Genomic DNA, 22,081 nt, shown 5'->3' with positions numbered 1-22,081 from the left:
CAACAAGGCACAACAGGACATTTTCCTGCCGCACGTTGAAAAAGGAACAATCACCCTTGTGGGGGCCACCACTGAAAACCCGAGTTTCCAGCTGAATAGCGCGCTTCTCTCCCGATGTAGGGTGTTTGTGCTGAACAAGCTGACCGCAGACGAGCTACACAAGATAGTGTCCAAGGCACTGTTGGTTATTAATAAGACGCGAAAACTTGTTCATAACATGCCTATTCTGCGTTTCAACAAGGAGTCGGTTGCATACTTGTGTGACATCGCAGACGGCGACTCGAGAAGCGCCCTGAACCTGGTGGAGCTGGCAGATTCACATTTCATGTCTGAGTCGAACTTGGAAAAAGGAAAACATGTCATCGAGGTTACCCCTGAACAGTTACGAGAAATTTTGAAGAGAACGCACATGGTTTACGATCGTGTCGGAGATGCCCATTATGACACAATCAGCGCTTTCCACAAGTCTGTCAGGGGATCCAACCCAGACGCAGCAATGTACTACCTCGGGAGAATGTTGAAGGGGGGTGAAAACCCGCTTTACATTGCCCGGAGAATGATCAGAATAGCAAGCGAGGACGTTGGGGTTTTAGACGATTCGTGCCTGCCTTTTGCCATTGCCACATACCAGGCGGTGCAGTTTGTTGGCTTACCGGAAGCAGATCTTGCGCTTGTTCATTGCGCCGTAAAATTGGCACGCGCACCCAAATCAGTGGAAATCTACCGAGGATGGAACGAGCTTAATGCTAAGCTGGATTCACAACCGGAATTTGCTTCAGCCCCAATTCCACTACATTTGCGGAATGCTCCAACTAAGCTTATGACTGAGCTTGGTTACTCCAAGGGCTACAAGTACAATCCCGATTTCAAAGACGGTTTGGTGAAGCAAGACTACTTCCCCGAACAAGTTGGAGATTTGAAAATCTTAACCGGGAAACACCTTGGGTTCGTGCGAGATCCGGATCTGTAGCATTACTTAACGCCTAAACGCGACTCCCAACTGACCAATTCTGCTGTTTGGTACAATGACGTTACCTTGTCTCACGAGAGCATGTGCAAAGCCTCCAGAAATTTCGGGGCGAGTCGCGTTGGCGAGATTGACTTAAAAAAAACTTATTATATTCCTATTGTAAAAATCTGCATGCCAGTCGCGGTTGCAATTTTTCACTCCTTCTCATACAAACATTCCAAAGAGACCGTGTTATAAAATAGAGGCAGTGACGTCCAACTAAAACGTTTACCAGTTTGACACAGCGCAATCGACCAATTGACAATTTTCTAGCCTAGTGCTCCTGATTCCTCAACCAGTCACTCATTTCTTATTATCAGTTGAACACGGAATCACAGTGCTACCAAGATGTACATTCAAACGTTACTTTACACTTGTTTAATTATTTGCGCGACTCAGGCTGTCGCGTTGCCTGTTCCAGGTTTCTTCAACCTGGGAAAGAGATTTGACAACTCCTCAGTGCCCCTTACCACTTATACCACCGTCACTGCTGGCTCCACTGTCACCATCGTTGAGCCATGTCCAAAGTGCACTGCCACCTCTAGCAGCGCCGTGTCCAGTTCTACTCCGTATGTTCCAACCAGCTCAGATGCCGCCGTGGCTTCTTCCAGCTCCTTGCCAGCATCAGAGTACACCACTTACACCACCGTTAGTCTTGGTGTCACCATCACCGTGACCGAGCCATGCTCCGAAGCCAGCGCCTCTTCTGCCGCCAGCTCTGAGTCCAGCCCGGCTCCAAGCTCTGAGGTCTCGTCTACCCCAGTCTCGAGCTCCGGTGCCGCAGCCAGCCCTGCCCCAGCTTCCTCCTCTTCTGCCGTCTCCGTGTCCGCTGACGCCACAGACAGCATCGTCACCTCCACCTACGTGTCCAATGGCCAGGAAGAAACAACCACCTACACCCAAACTTCCACCATTTACGTGACCGTTGAGGAATCTTCTTCCTCTTCTTCTTCATCCTCCTCTGCTGCGCAGACTCCGGCTAATGCTGCTACCACTACTACTCCAGAGACTTCTGCTGCCGCAGGCACCACTTCTGCACCTGCAGGCACCACCTCCAGCCCTGCTGCCAGCCAAGGACAGGCTGCTCCAGCCTCTCCAGCTACTTCCAGCTCGGCTGCTCCATCAACAGTCACCGTCACTGAGACCGAAACCGTCACTGCTGGCTGTGGAGTGTCCTCTACTGCTTCGTCTGACTCTACCTTGACAGACACCGTGTACCTGACCTCCACCTTGACTCTGTCTGTTACTGCTACCATTCCGATCACCGACTCTGCTGGTTCCACCTTGACCGTGCTCACCACCGAGTCCTGCTTCGAAACCGCTGTTTCCACCTACTACCTCACCACCTACCTCACCTCCACCATCACCTCCACATCCTCCTACTCCACTTCTTCCTCGTTGACCCCAACCTACCCACAAACTTACAGCAACAGCAGTTCTTCGTATGTTCCATACTACAGACTGACCAGCAGTTCGTTGACGAACTCCTCGTCTCCTTACGTTTCGACCGCCTCCGACGAGCCAACTCTGGAGAAGCGCGGCATCTGGAACTTGTTTATGTAGAATTATAGCCCTAAGATATTTATCTCAACTGCTACCGTAGTGTAAAACTGTGGTGTACGCCTGACACCAAACTTAGTCCAATTAAATTTCTATTAATCATCAGCCATGAGCGAAGACCAACCAAAGTGTCCTGTGGACCACTCGACGCGGGAAAAGTGGCTTGCGACGGCGGCCAAGGCAGAAAAGGCCAAACAGACCAAGTCTACGGAACCGGCACGGCCAGAACAGACCCAGTCGTTCTTTTCAAAGTTGTTTTGGGCCCCACCGAAAACTTCACAGATCCAACCGTCTCCGAGCACGAAGCCGGCCGGCCACCCTGCGGTGCCTTCCGACTCCGATGCTGTGTGTCCCGTTGACCACGATGCGCGCAAAACGTGGCTGACCGCGGGAAAAACAACGTTCGCTCCAGAAGCCGTGGAGCAGGACAAATCGTGCTCGTCCTCCGATTTGGACAAACCGTCGCCTGTGGTGGAGGACGTGGACCTTCCGGAACAGCGTGAGATCTCGTCGATTCCCCGCACGGGCGCAGAGTCCAACTGGATCTACCCGTCCCAGAAACAGTTCTTCAATGCCATGCGACGCAAAGACTGGAACCCGGAAGCTGGTGACATGAAGACGATCGTTCCTATCCACAACATGGTGAACGAGCGAGCTTGGAACTACATTTTGATGTGGGAAAGAGGTCAGGGAGGAGACAAGTGTGGAGGAGTGCAACTAACTTCTTTCAAAGGTGATTCCAAGAAAATCACCCCTAGAGCACGCATTAGAAACCTCATTTCAGGCGCAGACCTGCCGTTCGACAGACACGACTGGGTGGTGGACAGATGCGGCCAGCGTGTGGACTACGTGATCGACTTCTACAGCACGCCCCCATCCGCAGAGGGCGAGCCAGCATTCTTCCTGGACGTGCGTCCAAAGCTCAACACCCTGGAGGGCTGTCGTATGAGACTGTTCAAGGCCCTGGGCATTTGATACATGGATCCAGATGAGACAATAATATATATTGGATAGACTCTGTATATACAATAACTCCTTCTATCTTAAGTTCTGACCTAAGGTTCCGCTTCTTCCCAAACTCTGCATGCTCTCACCGACCTTGACATTGGCGTCAAAGTACTTTGCAACACATCTGTCAATACACAAGCTCTCGTTCTTGGACAACTCGCCGTCGGCGTAGTTCTTATCGAAACACTTTTTGTGACACGAGTCAACGAGCTGGTTGAACATGGTGGTCACCATATCCAGCTCGGCCTCGGCGGCCTTGATCTTCTGCTCAGACGAGATTTGAGGAGCTCCTCCTCCGAATCCTAGAAACGACATGGTTGATTGCCTTGTAAAATTTTCCAGGACGAAATTTAGGGTCGATCGGCGCTGTAAACTTGTTTGTCTTTATTTGCCCCAACCATGTTTAGACTGCGTCCCATTCATCCAATTGGCGCCAAATTTGTGAGAACATACGCCAGGTCTACCGCCAGACCACGCGGAGTAACCAAATGGTTTGCTCTGGGCGCGTTTGGTGTTGGCCTTGGACTCTCCTACCAGTATTCTGCGCAGGAAATTGTGGACAGACTAACAACTTCCCCACTTCCTAAAACTCCTCTGGAGACGGAAAGATACACAGCCAAATTAGAGAGCCAGCTCCAGCGGTTGCCTGTGGTGAGAAAGTACTCGAACGACCCAGACTACCAAGTTTCGCGCTCATGGAACCAGCTGGACACCGTGAAAAACGGAATACACTCCACTTTGAACACCCCGGGTTCGGTTGCAATTACCCCAATCACTTTCTACAACAAGAAGAACGGCGAGTCCATCAGCGTAATCCATCTGGGCAAGAAGCTCTGTGGATATCCGTTCTTGGTCCATGGCGGGATCATCAGTCTAATCATCGACGAGACGTTGAAACGTCACTGTATGCTCCAGAATGGGCTCACCAAGCCTGAAAATATCCACACAGAGAATCTGACCCTCAATTACAAGTTCCCAACGGTGGTTGACAACTTTGTGATGATCAAGTCCAAAACAGCCCACACCGACGATGGGTCGATCGAGGCCCGGGCCATCATGCAGCGTGCCAAGTGCGGCAGGACGCTAGTGAAAGCCAACGCGAAATTTAGACCTGAGCGGAAATGGTTTTGGATTTGGTGAATGCTACTTATGAAAGATTTGGCCGTTGCCGAGGATGACGCAGTCCAGCTTTTCGTCGTGACTCTCTAGAGGCAGCGAAGGCTCCAACTGCTCTTTGAGTCCTATGCCCAAAAGATATGGTTTGTTGCTGTGTTTTTCCACATACCGTTTGATGAAGTCGTCATAGAACCCTGCTCCATGCCCGAGTCTGTCGCAGGAACTTGTGAACGCGACCCCGGGCAGGATCATGAGATCGAGTTTGGTGCCTGATAACAGCAGGTCGTTGGTCACGACGTCCCCCGACACGTGGAAGTCCGGCTCGCGCAGCTGGTACTTTCCGCGAGGCACCATTTTGTCGAGGTCGGCACTATGCACCTGTAGGAAATGCAGACACGATTTTTGATTAGCATGTCTCTTAAAGTCGTCGAACCGAGCCAATTCGGTAATTCGGGGCAGGTACACTTTTTTACCGCGCTGTAGGGCGTCTCTGATGAGCAGGTCGGTTTTCACCTCGCAAGAATCCATCGACATGTAAAGAGCGACGGAGTTGGCGTTGGTATACTGAGGGAGCTGGCCCAAAGCTGCCAGCACCTTGGTTGACTGCAAATTCAGTTCTTTCTGCGTCACCGGTGAGAGTCGTGCCTGGACGGTCTTTCTTAATGCTCGCTTCATGACACAACAAATGACCCAACAACGTTTTCCAACCGCTTTTATGAGCACAGCCTTGGAAAAGTGGAAAATATTTAGCTTTACATCACCCAGGTTGCATTAAATTTTTCAGCAGATGACAGTTTTTCTATTGTGGGGGCAATAATTTCATCATGGCTTGTGCGTTGCGGCTCGTGTGAAGCGAAAGATTATGGACACCGGTTTTCCAGCTATATAAGTTAGCCGACCCAGCTACCGGAGTTGGATGCTCAGATCGATTGTTTTTCATAGAGGTTTGCACACATATTCCAACAGAATGGGCATCAACAACATCATCAGATACGAGCACGAACATGAGCACGACGGACTTGTTCGGCCTCGTTCTTTGGGCGAGAAGCAGGGCGGACTCGTGCAGGAGTTTGAGATCGAGGAGGAGCTTCCTTCAGCAATGGGTTCTTCTGTCTCGACTTCGTCTGTGATCTCCGACCCGAACTCGTCTCCTTTCCAGCTCAACAGAGATAGCACTGTGCACGACGTTTTGAAGGCCAATCGGACTGCCATTGACCGTCTCCAAGCCACAACTCCCAGGGTTTTAGAAAAATCCGGATTGGGCCAGTCGCCACACACGTTGTGGGTTGGCTGCTCCGACTCGCGTGTGAACGAGTGCACTGCGCTGGGCTGTGTTCCGGGCGAGATTTTCACCCTTAGAAACATCGCCAATTTGATCTCGTACCAGGACTTCTCGTCGATGTCTGCGTTGCAGTTCGCGATCGACGTTTTGAAGGTGAAACGTATCATTGTGTGCGGCCACACTGACTGCGGAGGCGTGTGGGCCTCGTTATCTAATAAAAAAATCGGCGGGGTGCTGGACAATTGGCTCGCCCCAGTTAGACAGCTGCGTGCGTCGCATTTGGCCGCACTGAAAAAGATCGAGGACCCTTTCGACAGATGCACAAAGTTGAGCGAGCTCAACATCGCCAATTCCATCAGTCAAATCCGCAAACATGCCAGCTTTGTGGCTGCCTCCAAGTTCGAGGGACTGGAAATTATGGGTTTTATTTATGACGTGAAAACCGGCCTTCTCAGAGAGGTCGAGACCGTGAACGAGTTCTCCGACGATCAGGACTTGGACGACGTTTTCCATCTCCACGATGGTGACAACGGTGAAAGAGCGCACTAGTTTATAGAAAATAATGAGATGAAATTAATTAGTACATGACAGACAGCATTGCCATTTAAGCGCTCGGAGTGTATACATAGGTATTGACGGAGTAGCCAAATAGCTTGTCCAGGAAGAACGAGTTCAGCGGCGACTTTTTCGCGAGAACAAACCCGCATTTCTGCAGAAGCTGGATGTCGAAGCTTTCGAACGAGTACACGTCGATGCTGGTGCGGGCGTCCTTTTCGACGCGCGACTTGGCCCACTCGAGTAGATCCACCAAGATCTCGGACTTGATGTACACTTTTCTGACCGCCAGGCCGGTGATCTTGTAGTTCTTGTCTGCGTCCTTTTGCTGCACAATGAACGCGATCGGGGTTTCACGGTACGTCACCACAAACGACGTGGCGGCCATCTGGTCAACCTGCTCCTTCACGTCGGCCGGGAGCTTTCTCAGTTTGGTTTTAAGCGAGACTTTGGCATATTCCTGCAGATCAAGACCAAAGTACTGGTCCATGTGCTCGGGCACTTCTTCGGCCTGGTACTTGAGAAAGTTCGAAAGGATCCAAAGTGCCAGGAACACGAGCGACGTGAAGAAGAACATGGTCAGCACCACCCAGAAAGCGTCTTGGATAAAGAATGGAGAATGGTAGATATTGAGCAACCCGGCCCCCACTCCGTTTCTAAAGTTGTACGAAGACAAATAAGCGCCGAAACGATGGTAAATCATGGCAGACAGCACCGCAAACAACGAGGGAACCACCAATTTCGACCCAAACAGGTCTCTGGTGAGCAACGACTTTTTATGGAACAGATAGGCCATCTGCAAGTTCGTGACCGACTCCGACAGCTCGGGCAGAATAGGCGACGACGCGATGGTGTTGGGCACAGAAACCTCGATGGGCTGGTCCAGCGAAGCAGACTTCTGAACAGACATGGGAAGAAGACAGACGAATGTTTTTCAGACCCTGCTTGGTGAAATAAATTATAGAGCGTCCCAATGCGGAAATTAAGCACGTGCAGAAAAACTCAGCACTGATCAAGGGTATACGAGAGACATGCGCACGGCGTCGTCCAGTTCGAGAGTGTTCTATTGTAAGCAGTGAGTGGGGTGGCGATATGCCGTGGAGTTCATGAAATGTGTTGCCAGTTAGTTTTGTCAGGACCGGCGAACAGCTACGTCTGGGCCGATCGACGCGTCTGTTTTAAAGGAAAATCGCTTGTTTATTTTCTTTATGAATACGCAACGGCTGAGATTGGTGGATGACTCCACTTTGCTCGACTTCTACCAGCTGCGGACGCTCGATCCCGAAGATTACGCTGGTGCATCGACCGGGTCGAATCCGATTGTGCAGGACGAGGACATCGACCTGGACGAAATCGCCAGAAAGATCCCCAAGGAACAGCTCAACAAGTTTCTAACAGACCAGCCCGACGAGCCCGTCGCACAGAGCCGGCGGTCGGCGTTGAACGTGGGCGACCCTCTAGGGTTCCATGAGTCCGTTCTGGACGAATTGATCGACAAGGACGTGATCGACGACTCCAGAGACCCCAAGAAGACCAAGTATTTGGTCGATTCCAAGGCCTTCAATGCCCGGCTGTTTCTCACCACCATTCACAAGGATAAAACGTACAAGGAGCTCGTCCAGAGTGTTTCATACTTGGAGAAGAGCTTGCAGGTCCAGAAACCACAGCTACAGAAACTTATTGGAGAGAACTTCCAAAAGGCCATCGATAACAAGAAACTGCTGGACGAGATCTACAGCGAGTACTCGATGAGCAATTTGTCCGAAAACGTTTCGAACCTGAGCGAGTCGATTGCCAAGGCGAACGTTTCGTCCACGATGATGTTGAACCCGGTTCTGGACGGACTGGATCGTGCGAATGAAATCGAAAACTTCCTCTCGTTGCTTACAAACAACAGCGTATTGCTTGATCTTCCAAAGAAATTTACTGAGTTGGTCTCAATTGGCGACTTCGACTCGATCTTGACAGAGTACAACTCCGGGAAGAAGGTGTACCAGGCGTCTTTGCGGAACAATCCTAGCAACAGACCTGTTCTCGACAGGATCTGGCTGGAAGTGGAGGACATTTTATCAGGATACAAGAAACAGTTGTGGGAGAAGCTGGGAAACGTGCATATTGAGAACGTCGAGCTTTCCAGTGCACAGACAGACCAATCGTTCCTCCCAACGATCAAGAAACTGCTGGAACTTGGTGTTGATGAAAACCCAATACCGTACTTCCTGAATCTGGAATACAACTACATCAAAGATACGATCGACGGCGATCTGACCAAAGTGCAGCTATCGCGATTCCTGAAAGCTCGCGAAAACCTTTCCAAAACGTACAGCAGCGAAGACAGTTCAAAGATATCCATGTCCACTCTTAGACGCACGCATCTTTCTCTTGCGGATCATGCGAGCGAGGACGAGATCTACGATCTTCCTCTTGTGGCGGACCTGTGGGGGTTCCTGTGCGCGTATGTGAATGAGCTCACCGAAGAGATTATCAGCGACAGGTTCTACAAGTTCACGAGCATGCTGGACTTTTTCGTCCACTCCGATCTCGAGGAGGAGCTCGCCATCAAGAACCCCGAGTCTCGCAAGTTCCTGCGGTTCGAAAGCTACGAGATCAAACGGTTCAACGAGTACGTGAAGACGCTAAGCGAGAAGCTGTGTTACCAGCTGCGATTTATATTCGACGCCACGAGCGCGCAGCTCAGCATGGCCGGCTCCAAAATCAACTTTGACCAGAACTTGCACAAAAACCTGTTTGACCTGGACTCGTTTGGGTTCATCCCGCCTCACTCGTCTGTGCTGACCACGCTGACCAACTGCATCAATCTCCAACGCGACTTGGAGAAGAATATTGCCAAACTGAGCAAGAAAACTTCTGTCGAGTATGACCTGTTTCTGTCCACCATGCAGCGGATCAACACCAATTTCGTCGACGGTGTGCTGTGCGTTCTGATCAACGACTCCAAACGACTCAAGTACATCGAGGACTGGGAGCCAAGCACCGTCAATAAAGGTTGTACCAAGACCGCAGACTATCTGTGGAATTTCTACCAGCTGCTGATTCCAAAACTGCACACTCTGATCAAGCCAAGCGACGAGGAGTCCTTTGAGGCGGTGAAGAAACAGTTCATTGCCTCGTTCGACATCATCGTCGACAACCAGGCGGAGTCGCTCAAGACGAGTGCCCAGAACGAAGAGCTACGCGACTTGTACTACCCGGCCACGTTGAGCAACCTGTCTCTGTTCAAGCTGCGTCTGCTGCCGCGGATTCTGAAACTGTTCGACACCAAATTCGGCACGTCGTTCTCCACGTCAAGTCTGGACGTGTATGGCAAGATCGAGAAGTACGAGTCCGACATCTACGCCGAGTATATCTCCCAATACAAGACCCAGCTTGAGGAGACAATTTTGCAAGGAATCAAGAGCGTGGACTGGTTCCAGTTTTCTGCCAAACAAATTCTTGTGTCTGGGTTTGTTCTCAAACCTATCAACCTGATCACCATTGTGATGTCAAAGCTGCTGAGCCACAAGTCCAACATCAACTACATCATGAAGATCGAGCTCGATTTGATCAACCACTTCATCTTCAAGCTCATCGAGAGCTTGAAACATATCCAGCAGTTCAACTCCAGCGGCCTGCTGCAAATAAGCGTCGACTTGCGGTTCCTGGTGGAGGTGTTCCAGCACTTCAACCAGTCTGGCCTAAAAGAACAGATCAATTTGGACAGACTAATCACCGTGTCTGATAGGTTCTCCAACAAAAACACAAAGTACGCCAACGAGATCAACGATATTGTCAGATCAAACCTCCAATCCAACAAGGCCCAGATGGACTGCTTCTATAGATTGTGATAATGCCATTAATATACAATTTATAGTACACCACTATTTCTGTAGCACAGACTCCGAAAGTTTCAACAAAGCGCCGATCTTGCGTCTTCTCTTGACGGTGTCGGTGTCTGCCGACTTGGAGAACTCAAACTGTCCCGTTGATGGTGTTTGCTCCGTCATGAGAGAAATGTCCGGATTGACCTCCGGTTTCCGTTTACCGGCAATCGAGCGGATATACTCGAGCTTCTCGCGGGTGTTGATGTCGTTCTTGATCAGCCCCACAAGCGAGTTCTCGATGGTTGTGTACTTAGACATGAGCGTCGTTTCTGCGTCCGGCAATTCTGTCGACACAGCCTTGTAGTTTTGCAACGTATCCCGCATTGTCTGATAGAACTTGTTTTGAACCGTAAGAACGCTCATCCTGGAGCTTAAGTGAACAGACTTCACCGTCAGCCACGTAGGAGCAGCAGCAACAAGGTCCACATTGGTAGGGAAGTCCACGAGCAACAGCACAAGCGTCACCGGAATCTCCTTATTGTATTTTGACAGATACTCCAAGATCTTGGCCACCACGCTCCGGGTGTTGGCCAGGTCGTTGGACTCTGGGAACTCGATCTTGAGCAGCACAATGTTCACATTCTTGAACACCGACCGCGACCGGAAACGTTCAGGGATCGACGAGATCGCCAGCGTCCCGGACTCTGTCTTGATCGTGTTGCTTTTGACCAGCTTGCCCGCCTCGCGGACGTCCTTAAGCTCCAGTTTCGTGGATATCCAGTCGGCAGCCTTGTTGAGCCACGTATCGACAATCACCAGCATGCGAAGGTCGTCGTGCACGTACGGATACAGCTCCGGCACACAGCTTAAAGTGTCGTCGGCAAAACAGTTGGTCTGCTTCACAACGGCTGGTTTCACGCTGGCTTCGCGGAACACCCGTCCAGCAGGAACGGTGTACGTTGGTCTCACCTGGTTGGCAAACGACTGGATCTCGTTCAACTTGCTCTTTTTCGCCTGCTGTTTCTTGGCAAGCTTCTCGGCAACCGCCTTGATCGTCTTGAACGTCCTGCGTTTCAGATTGCTATCCCTGAACAGCTTGGCCTTGACTTCAATCAAGGAAACGTACATCTGTTCTCGCAGAAACGCCTTGAACAGCTCGTCGGCGAGCCCGTTGATTGTTCCCTCGCGAAGCTGCGTGCGACGTTGTGCTCTGCGCTGGGTTTCCTGAGCCACAAGTTTCTGTGTAATATCTTTGGCAGAGACGGTGACAACTTCTTGTAGCAGGTTGTTCACCACGGCCCGTGCAGCGGAGTCAAAGTTAGGAGACTCGACAAGCTTCTTGGCAGGTTTCGGAGGCTCAACAATCTTGACCGGTTCGGGAGAAGGCTGTTTAGGTGGACCAGTAAATACAGGCTGTTGTTGTTGCACTGGAGCAAAAACAGATGGCTGTGGTTGCACTTTGGGTGGTTCGGGAAGAACCTCGATCTTCTCGATTTCCGGTGGCAGCATCGGGTGCGGCGACGGCTCAACTGAACTGGTTTCGAAAATGTCATTAATCACTGAAGCAGGAGGAGGTGCCTCAATTCTCGGCTCAACCTTCAACTTCAGATCGTTATTTGGTATTCCTGAACTGACAATGTCCTGGTATGTGCTGTTCATCATTTTGTAGTTCAATTTTGTTGAACTAGGAGGCTTTTGGTACGCCTTGTATGCTTGTCGTAATGCTGTGACTTCGATCCTTGTGATCTTGTCGTCCTGGATGATGGGAATGTCGTAGAATTTGCAGGTGGTGAGCAGCTGTTCTGTGGAGTCGAACCCCAGCCATTCCGCTAAGGTAGTTACTTCGGGCATTTTCTTCGACTTTGAATGGTAGGCCTTGGCCATTGTGGCCATTGCCATGTGTCTGACCTGATTGAAATGGATCTCACACAGACAGGACAGTAAAAACGGGGTGTTTGGGTCCATGATGACTCTAAAAAACTCAATAAACATCTGGAAGTTGCCAAACCCGTCAATCACCAGTCCTCGCAACATCAAAGCTTTCTGAACAATGCTGCTTCCCAATATGTTAGCTGGAAGCTTTTGGATATTTCTGTCGAGCTCTGTGTCTTTCAGCTTGGAGATCAATTCGTAAGCCCGGAACTCGGCCTCGTTGGGACACCGTCCACCTCTCGAGCGCACATCGTCGTACATGTGTGTGAGCGACTGAAGCGAGTTGTTGAACTGCTCGATCTCCTGCTGTTGTTGGTAATCGGGATCGTTGGCCTGGGCCATCACATGCGACGAAAGAATATGGATCCGACAGATTTTCTCGTGGCAGTCAATCGCCTCGGGTCCCGAGTAGTTGTTCTGGAACGTGAAGTCTTGTCTGATAGACCGAGTTCTGTCCCAAATGAACGACTGCGATTCAGGCAACTTCGGGAGCAGATTACCAATGAGATAGCTCAAGGTGCGCACCAGGATCTGGGGAGTACGAACATCCGACGGCAATGACGGAGCTTGTCCCGACGGTCTCATAAACGTCTTCACTGCGTATTGCCGCGATATTCTCCCGGTAGCAGGATCTTTCTCCCATTTGGAGACCTGGTTCTTGAACGATCTTTCCACTCGCTCATAAGTCGGGCACATGTCCATACAACTCCCACGGAATATGATAGCGTCGGTCAATGATTTCTTCGCGTTTTCCACATCCACCAGGTTCATCTGTTCCATTTTCTTTCTCTCTTCTTTACGCAACTCTTGAAACTCCTCGAACAAAGACTGTGGGTCTCCAGAGTGCTCTGCCTCTTTCTGTAAAAGTGTCTTTTGATTATTAGCGTCCCATTCGTTGGTCCTGTACGAATCACAGCTGAACAAAACCTGTTCCTTCAGCATATACTTGGGCACCTCTTGTTTCTTGTGTTCCATCTTGGAGTAGCCGTATTGCTCAGGATGATCGAGAAACGAGCCCAGATCGGCACTAGTAGTAGTAGCAGTCGCCGAAACAGACCGTTTATCTACTCGCGAAGACGGTCTCGTCTTTTTAAACCCTCCTCTGCCTCGACTACCTCCGCGATGAATGTGTCCATTGCGGCCAGAGTTGTACGGAATCTTGCCCGAGCCGGCAGAAGACCCTCGGCTAAATCCCCCGCCGCTACGAGAATCCGTCCGCGGTTGATTGGCCGCCTGGTTGGCCAGAGTCGACATTGAAAATTCAAATAAATAACCAGTTTCTAGCTTATTATTTTGTTTTGTATATACAATTCGGAATAATGTTCCCGGTGTACGGGTGTCACACCATGTTGCGCAGGTAGAAGACGATATCGTAGAACGAGAGCAGCAGGATCCGGCTGTACAGGTTCCACCACGCTGTGACGGAGCCAACCAAACGGGTGAGTGAGAAGAAAGGGCTGCGTTTGCGCAACTTGGATGTCTCATCAGCATAAACGGCTCTCGCACAGTAGGTAGCCATGATAAAGAACGTGCGTTCCATACCAAGCGGGTTCTGCAACGCCTCGTCCAGATGCCTGGTCAGATCGTTTGTTTTCAAAATCAAAAGCACTATGCGCGGAACAGAAGATAACAGCGCCATGAGGTCGAGCAGAAGACCGTCGCTGGAAATGGCGTTTTTCATGGCCTCGATCTCCTTTTCGCTTCGAGGAATGGCAATGTTACCAGACAATGCGTGCTCAAAGTCGCGTCCCGTGAGAGCGGCCGCCAAAAGTGGATACAACGAGTCGTCCTCAATCTTGGAAAACCGTTTGCCGTATTTCTGCATCTGGTCTGGTTTCTTCTCTATCATGGCGAGCCAGAACTTTGCGTAATCGACTTTCATCTGAGTGGGTATTCTTCTGTACAAGCCGTGGTCGTACAAGATGATCTCAAAGTTATGCCCGTTCTTCTTCTTTGGCAGCGCTCGGATGGCGAGGTTGCCATGGTGCGGATCGCAATGAACGAATCCAGTCTGGAAAATCATATTATTGAAGATATGGGAGAGACAGCACGATACCTCTGATCTGGAAATATTGTTTTTGTCCAGGTACTCCAGGTTGTCGAGTCTCGACCCGCTCAAGAACTCCATCACCAAAACACGGCGTTTGGCAGCGTAGACTTGCGGAATGCGAAGCGCGGTTTGCTTTTTGTAGTTCTGGAAGTAGTTTGCAGTAGTCTGGGCGTTCTCGGCCTCATTTCTGAAATCGAGCTCCACAAAGATCGACTGGCGAAGCTCGTCACTCAACCAGGTAAGTGGGTACTGAGGAAACACTTTTTTCATCGAGTTGAAAACAAGTGCTGTCAGCTCAACGTCCAGAGGAACGAATTTCTCCAACGACGGATGTTGCAGCTTCACGGCCACCTTCTGCCCCGACCCTTTGAGCGTAGCAACATGCACTTGGGCAAGCGAGGCCACACCAATCGGTTTTGGATCAAATTCCTCGAAGTACTCGTCAAACTTCACTTGGAGGTCATGCTCCACCATTTGCTTCAGATCCTCAAGCGATGACTCCGGACACTCGGATTGGAGAGGAACCATCGTGCTTGTCCACTCAAGGGGTAACAGATACGACATAGCAGAAACGTGCTGGCCCAACTTGATGTAAATGCCGCCGTTTTTGCGCAGAGCTGCCAGAGTTGTCTCTGCTGCCTTTTTGTGGGTCTTTGACAAAGCCTTGTAATATTCCTCCTGGGTATCATAGTTCTGGTTCAACGTTCTTAGATAGTACGAGAAACACTTGGTGGTAGCCACGGCAACAACTCCCACCCGTTCAGCAACCAAATAGGAGTCGACAGTACGGGCTCGAAAATCCTCGTTATAAACAAGCCCAGTTAAGGTCACTGCCAACAGCCCGTAACCAACGTATTGGCTGCCTAGCACCGACGATCTGGACTTCACGTGACCCGGATTGGACGCCGAAGACTTCCAACGTGCGCCAAAACGGACCGTTTTCAAGTTACGACCGAACATTCGAACAAAACAAGAAAGGACCCAACTTTATTTTTCTACAATTATTTTCATGTGTTGAAATATTCACTGCCCAGATCGAAGCTCTCAAAAATGGACGAGGTATCAAAAAGTTGAGTGAGTCCTGCATTTTGGCTGGTGTATGGTGCAGACGCCTGTCTCGATTCTGGACGCAAAGGACTTAGCGGTGGCTCGCCAGGGTTAATTCCAACCCAATCGCTGACCTCGAACCCGGCAGGAATAAGGTGGTTCGGGTTGGAGGAAGAAGAGTTGAGTTTCATCAATTGCTCTCTCCAGAAACTGTCGAGATCAACATCTTCTGGAGTGCGGCCCAAAGAATCCGAGGTGATGATACTGGCCGAATCGTCCGCGATGGCCGAGCTCTTCGAGTCACTAAATGGATCAATGGTGTAATTCTTAATGTTACCAATCTCTGCCAAATAGTCAAAATCCTCGGCAGTGAACCCTTCAAACACATTAAACAGGTTTGCAAACAGATGCATGTTGCTCACAGAATCCTTATCGTCCTGCAACATCTTCACAATCACTGTTTGCGCCTTGTTCATTCGCCAGGCATAGAAGTACTTGCTGGAAATCAACGTCAAGCCTCGCAAGTACGACTTGATGTTGGAGATCAGTCCGTCTTCAGAAAACCGGTTGATCGACTTGATAAGGTTTATCGATCCGGGCGAACTGTTGAGACTCAGCACATTCTTGTGATGGTTCGTGCGAACATAGAGTGTGAACTGAAGCTGTAAAGCCTTGTGGATAGAGGCCTCTAAAGCAGGGGTCAACATAAGATCAAATCCAGACCCAAAGAAAAGATAAGATTTCTTGACCAGCTGCACGAAAAGCGAGTTGATCTCCACAACTTTAGGAATGTTCAGCTTCATAAGGTAGCGGGTGGCAACCTGGTTGCTTCTTCCGGCATAATAAATGAAGACATGGGATAGCACGGGATGGATCAGAGACCGAGCCTGCAAAAACCCAGTCATTCGATAAACTTTGCGCACATTATCTAAATGACTGTTGCTGTTGAGCGTGAGAATGCTTTTGAGTGACCCAAAATTGTTTTCAATAAATGCTTCGATCGCACGGATGCTCGAAAAAATGCCCTCAATTGTTGGAGGTTTTGACATACTGAGTACCTTGCTGGAGAGATCTTTCATAAGTACTTCAAGAGAATGCTTCTCATGGAGGCACTCGATCACGACTTTTTCCAATCCCAAGTCGCTATTGTTGGAATTGTCGTGATCGAAGACAGGGAGCTTGGTATCGTACATCTCATCACGTAAGACGAGCGGATTTCCCAATTGAGTTGCCTGATAAACGTCGCTGGAAACCAATCCGTACCAAATCTTCCTCCATATGTTTTCCAATTTGCGCGAGCTCTCCAACCCGGATATTTTCGTTGTATCTCTATTAAGACCAATAGAAATGGCCATTTGGATCAACAATCCAAGAAAGCATTGTCCTTCACCGTCTCCAAAACCGTCAGTACCATCTTCCGGGGCAAAAAACCGATACTCCTTCATCATCAGTGCAAATTGGAAAACACTAAGAGCGCATCGTTTCAGCAATTTGAACTGATTCAAGCAAGATTGAGCAACGGTAATGGTTTCGATCTCTATTGGATTTTGAAGTAAGTACCTTTCTTCTTCCGTTCTCTCAGGGAAATCCCTTGGATCCTCATGATTGGCAACAAGTGAAAGATATGCTAATCGCAAAACAATCAGCAACGTTCCAACAGTTGCAAAATGTAATCTTTTTTCAATGTTGACTGTCCTTATCTTGGAATCCTCAAATGATCGAGTACCAACAACTTCTTCCACATTGAGCATGAACGACTCTTCATCCAAATAGGGCAAGAAAGGGTACACGTATCTAAAGTACCGGTCCACCAGTAACCAGAGGACCTTCTTCTTTGGCAAAGCTTTTTTGATTTGCACCATGATTGAGTTGTCTGGTTGCGTTTTATCATCATAAAGATTTAATCCTTCTTTTGCATCCTGAGTCTTTTTGGGAGGGTCCAAGTCACTCCTTTTGTGTTCCAGCTTAGCTTCTCGGAATGGTAACACATCCACAACACCTTCCGTTTCGTAAACCTTTTGTCTGAACTGTTTCTCCTGTTTTTGTGACGTGGTGCTGACCTGCGAAGCAAAAAACTCTGAAAGCTTGTTTCTTCTTCGGAATTCGACAATTCTGTACCATAATGGATGTAAGTACGGATCTTTGCGAACAAGGGTAATCCACATGAGCGGTCCATGATTGCTTACACGCCAATGGAGAGCGTGGACGGAAACGTAGCCATCGTAGAAATTAAAAGCGTCGGCTGGGTTCATGCCCGAGTCCGATGGGACAATAGCGCTTGATCCGCTGTCGGAGAGCATTGAGCCCCAGCTCACGGATGAGGTCAATGGCGGAAGATTCTGAGATTTGTTGGGGCCCCAAAGCTGAATAGGAGGCAATGGTGTCTTGTATCCGGGGAGCTGATTTGTTAGCGGAGGCATTGGCGTGGCCGAATTGATCCTTGGTTGACTCAGATCAGCCACTGCTATCGACGCTTCAATCTGGTTGATCTTATCTTTGAGCATCTGGAGCTCGTTCATCATTGGCTTTTTCGAATCCGGGGAGGATCTTTCGGGGGTATGGGAGGTGGTACGTTCATTTGATCTTGGCTGAGTGATGGTCGATACCATGTAAGGGGAGTCGGAGGCAAATGCGTTCATGCGGTTGTAGTCGGGTAACAACTTGTCCGAAGCCGTTTTCTGTCTTTTTATATTGTAGCTGTCATATGACGAGGGTGAGGCTGCAAACGTGGGCTGCACCGAGGGAATTGGTTCTCGAGCAGGGGGGCCTGTTAGCGGCCGATCCAAGTTCGAATCGAACTCGGAGAAAGCTTTTGTAGCGTCTCCCTTGTTGCTGACCCACGAAGGGTCCTGGTACGAGCACAAATATGCAACCTTGTACCGTTCGCACACTTTACAGTGGGGGCGACCCCGATCGCACTAAACGAGTTAGCCAGTCACAGAGCATCTACTTACCTTCACTTTTCGCTTACGACAAATCGAACACGAAAGAGGCATCCGATTTCTCTTGGCTTTGGGACGGTTAGCGTCCTGTTCCGCCATTTTGTCGGACTCGATCATCAATAACAAATAGGACGAGAAATATTCGGGGAAAAATTTCCCGCAAATACCGGCACTAGAACTTTGTTTGTCGTCTTAACTCCGGCCTTGAATCATAACTAGTCATAACATTGAAATAGGTACATAGGTTTAGTTGAAGTGGAAATTGAGGTTTCCAAGCCCGTTCTGGTAGCCGTTCTCATAGTTCATTGGGTAGTTGTCGAACGGCGAGCTGAGATCGACGTTGGTGAAATCGATCTCGTTCAACGAGTTGTGGAAGCCCGGTTGGGCAAAGCCGTGGCCAGCGCCGTTTTCCATCATCATCATGGGCTGTGCATCCATCATAGCTAAGTTGTTCACATTATCATTAGGTAGGGGTCCGTTGAAGTCCGACAGCTCGGTCAGGAACGAGTCGTCGAACATGTCGGGCATCGGGGCAACGTTCATCTGTGGCTCGATTGGAGTCCCGCCGTTCATGTCGACCGCGTCAGGCACGCCCGTGAAGTCGGTGACGGGCGGCAGTTTCGAGGTACCGAACGCGATCTCGAACGCGTTTGTAGGCTCCCTCTTGATCTGGGACGGTGGCTGGTGCAGTTGCAACGGTTGCGACTGTCTCGGAGTTTCGAGCACCACGTCCGTTTTGGTTTGGTCGGTCTCGAGATTCTTGAAGTTGAAGTTGAACAGTTTGTTGGAGTTGGTCAGAATGTTGTGGAAAAACTTGACCATCTTCTTCAATCTCCATGCATAGTAGTACAGCTTGGTGAGATCCTCCAGTTTGTCCAGGAAAGATTGCAAGTAGTCAAACAGTCTGCTCATCAGTTCTTCCTGGTCAATATTGTTCTTCTTGAGAATCTCCAAAACCACAGGCGAGTTCTGTTGCAACCGCAAAATCAACGAGATCAAAAACTCGTGCGACCGGTGGTTCAATATCAAAAGATACGGATAGAGAATTAACTGCGATCCGCAGCTCGGATACAACGTATCGCTTTTCTCGTAGACCTGGTTGAAAATATCGTAGTTGTCAACAGCAAGCAGCAAACAGCTCTCGAAGTACGTGCCCATGTGCTCTTTTTGCTTCTCCAGCTTCTCTATACTGGTTCCTTTTTCAGAGATCCATCTGTTGAATTTCTGTTCGTGGTTGAGGAAAAGCAGATAGTTCAGGGCAAACAGCATCGACTTCACCACCAAGTGGAGCTTGAACTTGTAGATCTTGACATATCTTTCCAAAGGCGTTTCTTCCTCGTCGCTGATGAACGAGGCCATGTTCAGCTTGATTTTGGACCGATCAGAAACAAGGTCCAGCAACTTGGCAAGAATTACATCGAAGTCCTTCGAAGTTGGCGTCACATCGACATTAAACAATGTGCTCATTCCTTTGTATAACGTATGGTACACCAAAATAGAGTCTTTGAAATTGGTGACCACCAGTTGCTCCTTCTTCAACAAGTTGCCATTGAAACTCTTCTCCAAGACACCCTGTTCGACTCCACCAGGAAGTCGACAATCCCATGTCTTGTTGACGGAGCCCAGCGTCGGATCGAAGTCGATCTCTATTGGAAGTCCTTTCTCGTAGTCTCCCAAACTCAAGTTGCTCTCAATGCTAATACCAAGCAGGCCGTACCACAATTTTCTCCATAAATGTCTCTTGCGGAACAGTCTGGCATTCGAAACCGGGTCCTCTGTTGCTGGATAGAAGTTTTTGAAGTTGAGCGGGTCGCGGTTCAATCCAATGGTTCTGGCCAATTGGATCAACATATACATGAAATTTGGAGAGTTCATATTCGGGTTCTCGTTGGTGAGGTCTCCGCTCAGGTCGTTCGAGTTCAACAGGCTGGTGTTGGTGTTCGAGTACGAGTCTTCGAGATCGAACCCGTCCTCGGGCGACATCACGTTGTAGAATTTGAGATACAGACCGACCTGGAAAATGATCAGAGACGGTTTGCTCATGATTTTGGCGCTTGAAAAAATCTCCTTCACCATATCCACGAGCACCATGGTGATGACGTTTTCGGGCTTCATCATGATCTGCTCCTCTGGGGTGAGACTTTCGGACATTTTGGTTGGAAGAGACAACCAACTCAACCGCAGAATAATGAGCATTAAACAAATGTTCAAAAACTCTTCACAATACTGAGACCCAATAGAGCCCAGACGGATCTCCTGGGACGAGGAGTCGGCAGAGTCGATGATCGAAGCAATTCTCATCCGGAACGTCTCTTCGTCCACGTACGGCATATGGATGTACAATCTCTCAAAGTATCTGTCGATCAGTAGCCAGACAACCTTGCGGTCGGGCAGATGCTTTTCAATCACAGCAATGACCTGTTTGGTGTTGTTGTAGTTGAGATTCTTGATTGCGGAAGGAGATATGGTCTTTGATTTCTTGGGATTTTTGTTGAGCTTGCGCAACCCGTCAATGGTGGCGACCGGCTCGGAGTTTTCGACAGACTGGGCTGTCTCGGTCTCTGCGGTGCTCGACGAGCCGCTGTTTGTCTCTGTGAAATCCGCCGAGATGGACGTCACTTTAGGAGAGTGCGACTTGGGCAGGTCTCTAATGGCCGAAACAGACATCTTGGACAGTTTTTCTTTGAACAAGGCCCGGGCATCGCCGATCATGAGCGGACAAACTTTCGGGTTCTCGATGTCGTCTTCGTCGTCGACGTCCTCTTTGCCCATTTCGATTTGGCTGCCATCGTCGTGGATTACAGGGCACCGTTTCACAGTAACAGGAGACTTCTCAACCGTTGGAGACTGCTGCGCAGGACATTCTCCGGCCTGGCCTGTGATTGGACACTTTGAGCCCGAGGCAGGCTTGTTGAACACCATTGCCGTTTCAAGGAACTTCTTGAGCTTGCTGGTGTGCTCGTTGCTTTTTTCCTTTGGCACTTCGTGGGTTTTGTTGTGCTGTCTAATTCGACTCATTCTAAAATCGTAGTTGGTGTAATCTGTCTCCAAAGACTTGGAGGCGTCGGCCATTGCGTTCTTGCTGCTGTAGTAGTACTCGTAGTGGTTGCGGAGCTTCAAAATCTTGAGCCACAAGTTGTTCAGGTACGAATCGTTACGAACAACAAACATCCACGAAAGAACACTGATCTGGTAGATGATGGGGAAATTATACGTGGGACCCTTCTTCGCAGTGAACAGGATATTCGAATTGCGAATGCAGTCAACCAGGTTGTCTGAGTTCTTGAGCAAAGTTCGAGTGGTGCCTGATGTTTGTTTATTTTTTTTAAGCTCGCTGTTCTCGTGTTCTAGCTCTCTTATCTTGGACAACAGCCGTTTAATTTCTGCGTCGTCGTCACCAGAGAACGTCGAGAGCTCTCTCTGATGGTTCGACGGCACAGATCCAGGGAAAAGCAGCTCTTTTTCATCCAGAGGCTTGGCCCAGCTGGGTTCAAGGTACCGACAAAGATGTTGCACTCCATTCTTGATACAGTTTGTACATTCTGGCTTCTTTTTGTCACACTTGACCTTGCGACGCCGGCAAATCGTACACGAAATAGGAACCCTATTCCGCTTGCGCTGTTTGTGCAAATTCGAATTCTCCAACTTCGGCATGGCAATCCGTGACTGACCTTAATGTCTTTTTTTTTTAATTTTTTTCTAACTACTCATTTCGGCCCGCTCCCGGCACCCTTGGTGTGCGGGCAATGATTTTTATCT

The 22,081-nt window shown here is 49.4% G+C and overlaps 20 protein-coding genes and 1 pseudogene across 21 annotated transcripts; 10 read left to right on the top strand and 11 right to left on the bottom strand.

The window, feature by feature from the left end:
* Positions 1–3: 3 nt before the first annotated feature.
* On the top strand, positions 4–970 carry OGAPHI_006044 (uncharacterized protein; the record flags this gene model as incomplete). The annotated part of the gene is made up of 1 exon (XM_046207291.1): positions 4–970. A coding segment is annotated over one exon (967 nt), but the record flags the coding sequence as incomplete, so codon positions are not given.
* A 387-nt stretch (positions 971–1,357) lies between these two features.
* On the top strand, positions 1,358–2,572 carry OGAPHI_006041 (uncharacterized protein; the record flags this gene model as incomplete). The annotated part of the gene is made up of 1 exon (XM_046207288.1): positions 1,358–2,572. One exon carries the CDS (start codon positions 1,358–1,360, stop codon positions 2,570–2,572), a length of 1,215 nt encoding a protein of 404 aa, XP_046058966.1.
* On the bottom strand, positions 1,648–1,857 carry OGAPHI_006043 (uncharacterized protein; the record flags this gene model as incomplete). The annotated part of the gene is made up of 1 exon (XM_046207290.1): positions 1,648–1,857. The coding sequence occupies one exon, from the start codon at positions 1,855–1,857 to the stop codon at positions 1,648–1,650; it is 210 nt and encodes a 69-aa protein (XP_046058968.1).
* OGAPHI_006042 (uncharacterized protein) lies at positions 1,924–2,265 on the bottom strand (the record flags this gene model as incomplete). The annotated part of the gene is made up of 1 exon (XM_046207289.1): positions 1,924–2,265. The coding sequence occupies one exon, from the start codon at positions 2,263–2,265 to the stop codon at positions 1,924–1,926; it is 342 nt and encodes a 113-aa protein (XP_046058967.1).
* Positions 2,573–2,664: 92 nt separating the features above from the next.
* OGAPHI_006040 (uncharacterized protein) lies at positions 2,665–3,210 on the bottom strand (the record flags this gene model as incomplete). The annotated part of the gene is made up of 2 exons (XM_046207287.1): positions 2,665–3,055; positions 3,119–3,210. 2 exons carry the CDS (start codon positions 3,208–3,210, stop codon positions 2,665–2,667), a joined length of 483 nt encoding a protein of 160 aa, XP_046058965.1.
* Positions 2,678–3,544, top strand: OGAPHI_006039 (uncharacterized protein; the record flags this gene model as incomplete). Its single annotated transcript, XM_046207286.1, has 1 exon — positions 2,678–3,544. The coding sequence occupies one exon, from the start codon at positions 2,678–2,680 to the stop codon at positions 3,542–3,544; it is 867 nt and encodes a 288-aa protein (XP_046058964.1).
* Positions 3,545–3,607: 63 nt separating this feature from the next.
* On the bottom strand, positions 3,608–3,892 carry OGAPHI_006038 (uncharacterized protein; the record flags this gene model as incomplete). Its single annotated transcript, XM_046207285.1, has 1 exon — positions 3,608–3,892. The coding sequence occupies one exon, from the start codon at positions 3,890–3,892 to the stop codon at positions 3,608–3,610; it is 285 nt and encodes a 94-aa protein (XP_046058963.1).
* Positions 3,893–3,976: 84 nt separating this feature from the next.
* Positions 3,977–4,717, top strand: OGAPHI_006037 (uncharacterized protein; the record flags this gene model as incomplete). Its single annotated transcript, XM_046207283.1, has 1 exon — positions 3,977–4,717. One exon carries the CDS (start codon positions 3,977–3,979, stop codon positions 4,715–4,717), a length of 741 nt encoding a protein of 246 aa, XP_046058962.1.
* A 3-nt stretch (positions 4,718–4,720) lies between these two features.
* Positions 4,721–6,142, bottom strand: OGAPHI_006036 (uncharacterized protein; the record flags this gene model as incomplete). The annotated part of the gene is made up of 2 exons (XM_046207282.1): positions 4,721–5,358; positions 5,752–6,142. 2 exons carry the CDS (start codon positions 6,140–6,142, stop codon positions 4,721–4,723), a joined length of 1,029 nt encoding a protein of 342 aa, XP_046058961.1.
* On the top strand, positions 5,661–6,524 carry OGAPHI_006035 (uncharacterized protein; the record flags this gene model as incomplete). Its single annotated transcript, XM_046207281.1, has 1 exon — positions 5,661–6,524. The coding sequence occupies one exon, from the start codon at positions 5,661–5,663 to the stop codon at positions 6,522–6,524; it is 864 nt and encodes a 287-aa protein (XP_046058960.1).
* A 55-nt stretch (positions 6,525–6,579) lies between these two features.
* OGAPHI_006034 (uncharacterized protein) lies at positions 6,580–7,440 on the bottom strand (the record flags this gene model as incomplete). Its single annotated transcript, XM_046207280.1, has 1 exon — positions 6,580–7,440. The coding sequence occupies one exon, from the start codon at positions 7,438–7,440 to the stop codon at positions 6,580–6,582; it is 861 nt and encodes a 286-aa protein (XP_046058959.1).
* Positions 7,441–7,738: 298 nt separating this feature from the next.
* On the top strand, positions 7,739–10,375 carry OGAPHI_006032 (uncharacterized protein; the record flags this gene model as incomplete). Its single annotated transcript, XM_046207278.1, has 1 exon — positions 7,739–10,375. The coding sequence occupies one exon, from the start codon at positions 7,739–7,741 to the stop codon at positions 10,373–10,375; it is 2,637 nt and encodes an 878-aa protein (XP_046058957.1).
* Positions 7,819–10,026, bottom strand: OGAPHI_006033 (uncharacterized protein; the record flags this gene model as incomplete). The annotated part of the gene is made up of 4 exons (XM_046207279.1): positions 7,819–8,101; positions 8,267–8,766; positions 9,188–9,657; positions 10,008–10,026. The coding sequence occupies 4 exons, from the start codon at positions 10,024–10,026 to the stop codon at positions 7,819–7,821; spliced, it is 1,272 nt and encodes a 423-aa protein (XP_046058958.1).
* Positions 10,376–10,408: 33 nt separating the features above from the next.
* OGAPHI_006030 (uncharacterized protein) lies at positions 10,409–13,537 on the bottom strand (the record flags this gene model as incomplete). The annotated part of the gene is made up of 1 exon (XM_046207276.1): positions 10,409–13,537. One exon carries the CDS (start codon positions 13,535–13,537, stop codon positions 10,409–10,411), a length of 3,129 nt encoding a protein of 1,042 aa, XP_046058955.1.
* On the top strand, positions 10,650–12,020 carry OGAPHI_006031 (uncharacterized protein; the record flags this gene model as incomplete). The annotated part of the gene is made up of 3 exons (XM_046207277.1): positions 10,650–10,711; positions 10,808–11,473; positions 11,636–12,020. 3 exons carry the CDS (start codon positions 10,650–10,652, stop codon positions 12,018–12,020), a joined length of 1,113 nt encoding a protein of 370 aa, XP_046058956.1.
* Positions 13,538–13,622: 85 nt separating the features above from the next.
* Positions 13,623–15,293, bottom strand: OGAPHI_006028 (uncharacterized protein; the record flags this gene model as incomplete). Its single annotated transcript, XM_046207274.1, has 1 exon — positions 13,623–15,293. The coding sequence occupies one exon, from the start codon at positions 15,291–15,293 to the stop codon at positions 13,623–13,625; it is 1,671 nt and encodes a 556-aa protein (XP_046058953.1).
* OGAPHI_006029 (uncharacterized protein) lies at positions 13,801–14,928 on the top strand (the record flags this gene model as incomplete). The annotated part of the gene is made up of 2 exons (XM_046207275.1): positions 13,801–14,096; positions 14,706–14,928. 2 exons carry the CDS (start codon positions 13,801–13,803, stop codon positions 14,926–14,928), a joined length of 519 nt encoding a protein of 172 aa, XP_046058954.1.
* Positions 15,294–15,340: 47 nt separating the features above from the next.
* On the bottom strand, positions 15,341–18,019 carry OGAPHI_006027 (uncharacterized protein; the record flags this gene model as incomplete). The annotated part of the gene is made up of 1 exon (XM_046207272.1): positions 15,341–18,019. The coding sequence occupies one exon, from the start codon at positions 18,017–18,019 to the stop codon at positions 15,341–15,343; it is 2,679 nt and encodes an 892-aa protein (XP_046058952.1).
* A 549-nt stretch (positions 18,020–18,568) lies between these two features.
* On the bottom strand, positions 18,569–21,976 carry OGAPHI_006024 (uncharacterized protein; the record flags this gene model as incomplete). The annotated part of the gene is made up of 1 exon (XM_046207270.1): positions 18,569–21,976. The coding sequence occupies one exon, from the start codon at positions 21,974–21,976 to the stop codon at positions 18,569–18,571; it is 3,408 nt and encodes a 1,135-aa protein (XP_046058950.1).
* On the top strand, positions 18,744–20,380 carry OGAPHI_006026 (annotated as a pseudogene). The gene is made up of 3 exons: positions 18,744–19,165; positions 19,822–20,035; positions 20,129–20,380. Coding segments are annotated over exons 1-3 (888 nt in total).
* On the top strand, positions 20,787–21,353 carry OGAPHI_006025 (uncharacterized protein; the record flags this gene model as incomplete). The annotated part of the gene is made up of 1 exon (XM_046207271.1): positions 20,787–21,353. The coding sequence occupies one exon, from the start codon at positions 20,787–20,789 to the stop codon at positions 21,351–21,353; it is 567 nt and encodes a 188-aa protein (XP_046058951.1).
* Positions 21,977–22,081: the final 105 nt, after the last annotated feature.

This window comes from Ogataea philodendri (assembly GCF_020536065.1).
Source record: "Ogataea philodendri strain CBS6075 chromosome Unknown scaffold5, whole genome shotgun sequence".
Lineage (NCBI taxonomy): Eukaryota > Fungi > Ascomycota > Pichiomycetes > Pichiales > Pichiaceae > Ogataea > Ogataea philodendri.
The sequence above is the reverse complement of the archived record's forward strand: the minus strand, read 5'-3'. Positions and strand labels throughout refer to the sequence as shown.